The sequence below is a fragment of the Bison bison genome, unplaced genomic scaffold (genome assembly GCF_000754665.1).
Source record: "Bison bison bison isolate TAMUID 2011002044 unplaced genomic scaffold, Bison_UMD1.0 scf7180017864500, whole genome shotgun sequence".
In the NCBI taxonomy this organism is placed as follows: Eukaryota; Metazoa; Chordata; class Mammalia; order Artiodactyla; family Bovidae; genus Bison; species Bison bison.
Window position 1 is genome coordinate 6,015,516 of NW_011495059.1, and position 9,038 is coordinate 6,024,553.

At 48.9% G+C, this 9,038-nt stretch overlaps 1 protein-coding gene across 1 annotated transcript in view; it reads right to left on the bottom strand.

Moving 5' to 3' along the window:
- Positions 1-7,049: 7,049 nt before the first annotated feature.
- Positions 7,050-9,038, bottom strand: part of VSTM2L (V-set and transmembrane domain containing 2 like) — a 38,996-nt gene continuing 37,007 nt past the window's right edge. Inside the window, exon 4 of the mRNA XM_010829175.1 lies at positions 7,050-8,448. Within this exon, the coding sequence (XP_010827477.1) occupies positions 8,176-8,448 (273 nt within the window). The 3' untranslated portion in view covers positions 7,050-8,175. The remainder of the gene's footprint in view (positions 8,449-9,038) is intronic.

Here is a 9,038-nt window from a genome sequence, read left to right on the forward strand (position 1 = left end):
AACCACTGGACCATCAGGGAAGTCTTGGCAGGGAGTGTTGAGATACTATAGGAAGACGTTGTCATAAAATGTAAGTTCTGGTCATGTTAATTTATAAATTTTCCTGATCCAACTAAAATAACAATCAAATTCTTTTTAACTAGACAAGTTGATTCTAAAGTTCACATGGAAAAGCAAAGAAGAATCCATGGAAGTTCTAGAAACAAAAATTAAACAAAAAGGGAAGTAGGAAACAGGCTTAGAATATATCAAAATATGTTATAAAGCCATAATAATTGAAACAGTAAAGTATTGACCAATGAATGAGGCCAGGGGGTAGAAAAGAAAGTTGTGAAATGGTCCAGATATATGATAATGATGGCACTTCAAATTAGTGGAGGAAAAATAGTGTTGAGATAAGTGATAGACATCTAGAGGAAAATAAAACGGGAACCTTACCTCATACTTTGAAGCAATTTGAATTCCTGAAGGGTAAAATTTACATTCATAGACATGAAACAATACAGAAATGACAAAATAATGCTTCATAGATATAAAGATTAATAGACTAATCTTATTAATAGATTGATACAGATTAACAAATATAAGGTACTTAGCAAATTTTTGAAAAATTTAGTTGGGAGAAAAGAACAGCAAAAACAAAGCCAAAAGACAAATAAATAAAGACTGACAAAAATATTTGCCAATCATTGCACAAAGAACTCCTGCAAATCAATAGTATGACAACCAAGAAAAAAAAAAATAGAAAAATGGGCAAGGATTATGAACTGTTTGTTCACAGAAAGGGAATACAAATGGTTCTTAAGCAAAAAGATGCTCAGTTTCACTCATAAGGAAAATGAAAATTTAAACCACCACGAGATCCTATTTTAGCCAACAGACTAATCAGGATCAAAATATTTGATAAAAGTGTTGGTGACATGGGGGGAATCAGGAAATAGGGCCTCTCTCTCACGTATACAGCTTGTGGGTGTGTAAGTTGGCCCAGCTTCTGCGGAGATCAATTTTGTAATATTTACCAAAATTAAAAATGCAGAAACTCTTTGAATCAGCAATTCTAACTTCTAAATATTTATCCTACAGATATATTTGCATATGGATGCACAGATTTATACTCTGGGAAATTCACAATAAACATTGTTTATGATAGCACAAGATTGAAAGCAACCTCAATGTTCCATGCTAGGGGACTGACTACATAAATCATGGTTCATCCACATAATGGGCTATTCTACAGCCAATAAAAAACCCATGTGGAACCATCATGAAGGTAGATTGTTAGGTGGAAAAAGCAAGATTCAGACCTGTGTATATCACATTATATCATTCAAGTATTTTAACACACACACATGCACACAAATGTAACTGGAAGGAGAGTAAGAAATTACTAATGGGGAGACTTCCTTGGTGGTTCAGTGGTTTAGAATCTGCCTTCCAAAGCAGGGGACTCGGGTTCAGTCCCTGATCAGAGAACTAAGATCCCACATGCCTAGGGGCAACTGAGCCCATGTGCTGAAACTAGAGAAGCCCGTGAATCGCAACAAAGAGCCCAAGCAATGAAAGATCCCACGTGCCACAACTGAGATCCCACTCAGTTAAATAAACAAATATTTTCTTTAAAAAGAGCTTCCTCATAATGGTAATTGTTTCCAGGAAGAATTGGGAAATGGTGGATAAGTGGAAATAGAATGTAATTCTCTATAAATACTCTTGAATTTTAACATTCATATCATGTGCCCTTATTACTTATTCCAAAAAAAGTTTTTTTTAAGATAGTCAAGGTGGCTTGGGGGGAGCAATTTGATAGAATATCTGGTGCTAGCAATTTCATGTTTAAGGATTTCCCACACACTCTGAAATACCCTGAGAGTGCCACGCTGTTCGCAGAGCCATACTCAGGTGATCATTACCTGTAATAGTAAATCATTAGAAATAACTTAGATGCCCATCAGGAGGAGAGTGGTCAGGGTAACTGTGGTACATCCTCTGTTGAAATACTCTCCAGCGAGCAGCAAAAATGAGATAGGTCTGTATGTGGCATGCGGTTAAGTGAAACAAACACCGACCCTTATAAAAAAATGTATTATTTTTTTAAGTTATACATGTTTGTTTCTTTAAAGAATCACATAGCACATTACTTCTCCAACTATACTCCTCTGGCCACCTCCATCAGAATCCTGTTGGATGAGGACTTCGCCGGTGGTCCAGTGGTTAAGAATCTGCCTGCCAGCGCAGGGGACTCCAGTTTGATCCTTTGATCCCTGGTCCAGGAAGATCCCACATGCTGCAGGCCAGCTAAGCCCCTGCACCACAACTACTGAGCCTGTGCTCTGGAGCCCGTGAACCGCAACTACGGAAGCTTGTGCTCCATAAGAGAAGCCACGACGATGAGAAGCCCCTGTACCACCCCTGGAGAAAGCAGCACCCATCAATGAAGACCCAGCACAGCCAAAAATAAATAACCCCTCCAAAATTTCTGTTGGACATACTTATTCCTGGACTCCACTCTAGAGTTACTCAACCCCAATCCTGGATGGTTCACAAGCTCCCGTGACTCAGATGGCCCTGGGTTTAGGTGATGTGTGGGCCCCAAGAGGGCAGGGCACCTCGCCCATTCTCAGGGTCCCTAACAGGGCTCATGAGTTCCTTCCTCCTCCCCCTGGACCAGGCCTCCAGCATCCCTGCCCGACGCTAGTCTTCACTGAACTGCTCAGATGATTCTGCGAGGTCTCTGGCTGTCTGCTTCGCTGATCTCACAGCCAGCACTTACTAGGGGCTCAGAGGGCAGTCAGTCCTGCCCTGTGCTGGGAGGGTCCAATCCCTGACTGAAACTCACTGAACTCTCTCTAATCCTTCTGAAATGGGGCATTCGTGCCTCCCACTCTGAATCCTGGGGTGAAGGAGCAAGAACTGGGGTGGGGGTGCAGAGGCCTGATACTTTGCTGTCAGTTTCTCCCATTCCCACCCAGCAGGGAGCAGAAAGGGAAGTTCTGAAGTAGAGTTGACAGGGGAGCCCTGAGAGGGTCTGCCCCTGAGGGCAGCTGGGCAGGCAGGATGCGTGGGGACTGAGCCAGGATTCAGGGCCTCGGAGACCGAGGGAGCTGGGCCAGGGCTAGAGTCGCCCAGGAGCATGAGAACCACCGGGGGCACTAACCATCGAGGTGGGTGCCATGGGTCTGAAGGTCAAGAGGGGTCTGGAGTTCTGAGTTTACAACAAGCACCCGCCCCGGGCTACTCTTCTACTAGGGAGCAACTAACTTTGGGTTGCGAGGGGAAGTTTCTGAGCATTCAGGACAGGGCCTGGGGACCCCCTATAAGAACTTCTCTCTCCAGACTTCCCTAGTGGCCCAGTGGTTAAGAATCCCCCTGCCAAAGCAGTCCCTGGTGCGGGAAGATTCCACAGGCCACCACAACTACTGAGTCCACGTGCCCTGGAGTTAGTGTTCCACAAGAGGAGCCACTGCAGTGAGCAGCGTATGCACTGCAGCTAGAGAGTAGCCCCCACTCGCTGCAACTAGAGACAGCGCGTGAGCAGCAGCAAAGACCCAGCACGGCAGGGGAAAAAACAAAGAACTTCCCTCTCTCAGGGCTGCTGTTTCTCTGCTACCACCCCATCCCCCACCCGAGTACCTTAGGCTGCCACTCTCAGCTCTGCTCTGAGGTCAGCATGATTTGGCTGTGGCTTCTACATAAAAAATCACAGCAATATCAACAGAAGCCAGAATTTTCCAAGTGCCTCCCAAGTGTCTGTTGTGGGCACGTGGGTGCTTTGCTATCGTTAAGAGGATCCCATTTCCCTTACAATTCACCCCTGTAAAGTGAAAAGTGAAAGTGAAAGTCACTCAGTTGTGTCCAGCTCTTTGCGACCCCATAGACTATACAGTCCAGGGAATTCTCCAGGCCAGAATACTGGAGTGGGTAGCCGTTCCCTTCTCTAGGAGATCTTCCCAACCCAGGGATCAAACCCAGGCCTCCCGCATTGCAGGCGGATTTTTCACTAGCTGAGTCACATAGGAAGCCCATACAAATTGTTATGATGATTTACATTGTATATGATTTTCTGTGCTGTGCTGTGCTTAGTCGCTCAGTTGTGTCCAACTCTTTGTGACCCCATGGCCTGTAGCCTGCCAGGCTCCTCTGTCCATGGGGATTCTCCAGGCAAGAATACTGGAGTGGGTTGCCATTCCCTCCTCCATGGGGTCTTCCCAACCCAGAAATCAAACCCAGGTCTCCTGCATTGCAGGCAGATTCTTTACCATCTGAGCCACGAGGGGTGATATTAAAATTTCATTTTTTTTATTTACAGAGGTGTGTGTCCATCACCCCAAATAATTCCATTGCCCCAAAAAAGAATCACATACCCAATCAGTCCCCACTCTCTTTTCACCCAGCCCGGGTGACCACCAGTCTGCTTTCTGTTTCTATAGACTTTTCTATTCTAGATATTACATAGAAATGGAATCCTACAATATGTAGCTCTTTGTGTCTGGCTTCTTTCACTTAGAGTAACGTTTTGATTATCACTTAGAATAATCCATGGTGTTACACATATCAGTACTTGGTTCTTTCTTATTGCCAAATCTCAGTAATATTCCACTGTCTGGACACACCACATTCTATTCATCTATTCATCAGTTGATGGGTATTAAGGTTGTTTCCACTTTGGGGCTATTATTTATGAATGAATAAATAATATGAGTGAGTATTCATGCACAGGTTTTTGTGTGGACATATGTTTTCAGTTCTCTCGGGTACATACCTAGGTGTAGAATCGCTGGGTCATATGGTAACTCTATGTTTAACATTCTGAGAAACTTCCAGACTGTTTTCCCAAGGAGCTGCATGATTTTATCTTCCCACCAGCAGTGTATGAGGGTTCCAGTTTCTCCACATCTTTGCCAATGTTTGTTATTCTGTCTTTTTTTATTAGGTGTTCTTATTTTTAGCTAATTAATTTTTGTGGCTATGCTGATCTTTTTTGAGGTGTACGGGCTCTTTGTTGCACCGTGTGGGCTTTCTCAAACTGCAGCACACAGGCTTCTCTGGTTGTGGCTCAGGCTTAGTCGCCCTGAACCATGTGGGATCTTAGTTCCCCCATCAGGGATCAAGCTTGCGTGCCTTGCATTGCAAAGCAAATTATTAACCACTAGACCACCAGGAAAGTCCTCTGTGTTTTTGATCCTTGCCATCTTAGCATATATCAAGTGGTACTTCATTATGATTTTCATATACATTTCCCTGGAAGTGTTCCCATTTTACAGAAAAGGAAACTGAGACTCAAAGAGGTGAAGAACCTTCCCCGGGGTCCTGAAACAGTCATGGGCAGAAGCAGGATTCTATCCCAGGCACTCTCTCTCCCCTGAGCTGTATTCCCAGAGGAGCAAGAAAACGGCCTCCCAGGAGGAGGGCACTCCCCTAAAGAGTGAGAGGGCTGTAGATGAGACACAGGCTCTTGGGAAGGCAAAAGGAGGTCCCGTGAAGCCTCAGGATTTCCTGTGGAAAAGTCCTCTCCTGGCGCAGTATAGGTGCTCAGGGCCTATGAGAATTGTTACCACGCTAGCACGAGCCTGTACCCCCAGACCTTCCCAGAGGGACCTGGGCTTTTCAGGCCTGCCTTGCACTTGGGGATTTCTAGAAGGGACCATGTTCATTGACTGCTGGCCTGAAAGGACCATCGGTCACAGACCGTCCAGACCGGGGATCCTGTAACCAGTCCGAGCCCTGCTGGCTTCACAGCCTCATTGATACACATCCTCATCCAGCCAGCCATCCGCCAGCCTGCTCTTCTCTGAACTTCAGCTTCCTCATCTCAAAACTGAGGATACGTGCCTCCCTTTGGGGCTGCTGTGGCGGTCAGCACAGTGCCTGGGGCACACTTAGTGCTCAGCCAACGTCAGTCATCATTCCAGCAGCTCCCAGACCCTGCCCTTGAGGAAGCTCACTCAGTCTGGCTGGCAGGGGAGCTCAGGGACAGGCAGATGCCCCAAGCTCCGTGTGGGTGATGCCAATGGTTTCTGTAGGGGCACAAAGCGGGTGCCATCTGGGCATGCTGGCTACAAAGGCTTGACTGATACACCCCCAGGCAGATTCTCAGCAGGACCGAAGTGGGCAGGACTCTTGGCTGGGATGAGCAAAGGGGAGTCCAGAGCCCAGGGCATGATGGAAGGAACAGTCAAGCTTGGCAAAACAGATTTCAATAGCTTAGCCTCTCTGAGCCCATTTCCTCAACTGTAATATGGGGGTGTTGATACCTGGGGAGAAAATGAGACCCCTAAAGGGATGCCTAAACCTCCCAACTGAGCAGTCCACGTGCTCACATGCAGGGCCATTAATTACAGTGCACCCAGATGGGACCACAGATTCTTGTCAACAGTATTAATGGATGCATAAATTGATAAGTTGTAGGATAGTCGAACGGTAATAAAAATGGACACATTACAGACACATGAAATAATCTAGGTGAATCTCACAAACATAGCAGTGTATGAAAGAACAGATAGGGTATAATTCCATGCGTATAAAGTTCTAAAAATGTAGACAAAACTCAACTATATTATTTAAGATGATATACATATAGGTAGTAACACTGTAAAAAAAAAAAAAAAAGAACACTGAGAATGGGATTACCTTAAAAATTAGGGTGGTGGTTCCCTCTGGGAGAGAAGAGGGGGTAATCTGGAAGACACATGGGCAAGGCAGGGGGTTCTTTTCTGGGGTTGCCTGGTGAGCTGGTAACTCACCCTTACTTCATTTATAAGTTATTTATTCACAAAACAGTATAAACATGTTTTTTGTTCGCTTCTGTATGGGTAATGATCTCAAAATCAGAATCATTCGAGCGCCTGGTAATTGGATTGGCGCTGGACGAGGGCTGGTTTTCTTTCTCCTTGAGCCCCCACTGGAGTTCGTTCTGTGCTTGGGGGGCCGAGAGCAGGCGTGAGAAGGGACTGAGTGAGGCGCGGTGTGGGCTGGCCTCCCCCCGCCCCATCTCCCCCTCCCTGGCCGCACTGTTCCCAGAGGTGAATGCCCCAGAAAGACTCTGCCCAGGGTTTTTTTTTTTTTTTAAATCGCTTTATTCAGGTTGGCTGGTAGTCACGGACTGGATCATGTGTACAGGGTAACCCACACCCCCCCAGGCAAAGCCTAGGCCTCTCCCACATCCCCCGCCTCCATCGCTGAGGGGTGGCCAGAGGTTCCAGCCAGTTCTGAGGGGGTGTGGGGCTCAGTAGAAATATTTACAAATCACCAAGGGGGTGGGTGCCCCCCTGCTCAGGAATTGTGAAAGGATTTGGTATGGGGGGGCCCTTGGCTCCCAACAGCGCCAGGCCCTTGAGGGGGGGTTCGGCATGGGTCCTGGGAGGGGGCTGGGATGGTAGGAGCTGGCAGAGGGGGCTCCTGCAGAGCCTCGAAGACCCTCCAAAGGGTCCCGCTGGTGCAAGACTCTGCCTGGGGCCAAGGGGTCAGAAGGGAAAGGCCCTCCTTCTGACTTGCCATGTGAAGGGGCAGATCCAGGGTCCCCCGCCTCCCTGGTGGGTGGGACAAGGGGCTGGTTCTTAGTGGGAGGAGACTGAACATGACTGGAGGCGGTGGGAGCAGTCTCCCTGTCCTCCCAGGGCCCCTGTGAGCCACTTGGCCAAGGGGTCACGGCTCTCCTGGGGGGCTCTGTGCCTCACTCTTTCACCAGAGGCCCTGGTTCTGCTCAGAAGATTCAAGTCCACATTTGGGAGAGGTCACCGTTCCACGCCCCCGGGGTCCAAGCAGGGGATGGGAGGAAGGAGGGAGAATAAGGCTGGGAGGCCCCCGGCTTGGGACGGGATGGGAGGAAAGCAAGCAAAGCGAAACACTGGACTCAACCGAAGCTGGTGACAGACGGGGGCGGCTCGGTCCCGGCCTGGTGCCCCAGCCCAGCGTTCCGGGGCGGCTGTCCCCTGGGTGCCCCGGGCCACCTTCTCCGAGCCAGGTCGTGGCGGGGGTCTGAAGGGGGAGGGTTGGGCGGGGCTTACATGCTGAGCTGAGGGGTGGTGGGCGCAGGGCCGAGGAGGGGGCCACGGGCCGTCTCGGGGAGGGGGAGGAGCTGGACCCGGGCAGCCCCGTCCCCGGCGGTCCAGCGGCTCCTCGCACACTCGATACAGCCAGAGGGGCGCAGGGCAGGCCGGCGGCGAGCTGGGCATCAGTCTAGACGCTGCAGGCCTCCTCGTCCACCGAGCGCTTCCGCAGCTCCTTGCCGGGCTTGGGGGGCGGCGGGGCGGGCGCGGCAGGTGGGGCCTCGGGCAGGTGCAGGACGGAGTTCTCCCCCGGCTGCACCCGCAGGTAGGCCTTGACCTTGTGGGGCCGGGCCTTGCCGTCGCTGAAGTCGATGACACGGCACTCGTAGGTGCCTTCGTCCGTGGGCTTCACGCGCGACAGGCGCAACTTGTGGGAGATGTTGCTGCCCACTACCTTGACCACCTGGGGGCGACACAGAGACAGTAACCTTGGCCACTGGAATCCAGGGCCCGCTCCGCGGGTGGGGCCCCAGGGACACTCCCATCAAGGCTTGCGGAATTCAACAGCAGAAAAGCAAAGCAACTTAAGTGTCCATCAACAGATCACATGAACAGGTGCTGGTCAGTTCATTCAGTGGAATATTGCATAGCAGTGAAAAACCATAAGCTAGAACTAGCCGTATTAGAGCTCAGGGATACATGGGGTGAAAAGATCTCATTGCAAAACTCTTGCCCTATGATGTCATTTCTGCAAAGAAAGGCACGAAAACACTCTACACTGGTTTTGGTGACTTGTGTGCAGGCAAGTTTGAAAACAGACACCAGGGAACACAGTGTGGCCTCAAAGCTATGGTTGTTTCTGAAGCAGAGCCCAGGGAAGGGCTGGGGTAGACTGCAAAGTGAATTCTTAGCCTTATTTGTCAAAATAAAATAAAGGCTGATCACAAATATATCAGGATGCTAATAATAGCTCACTCCAGTGGAGATGGGGTGCAGGAGGAGCAAGACTGTGATATTTGTCTTCATATTTTGGCTTTTTGCTCATTTACTTAT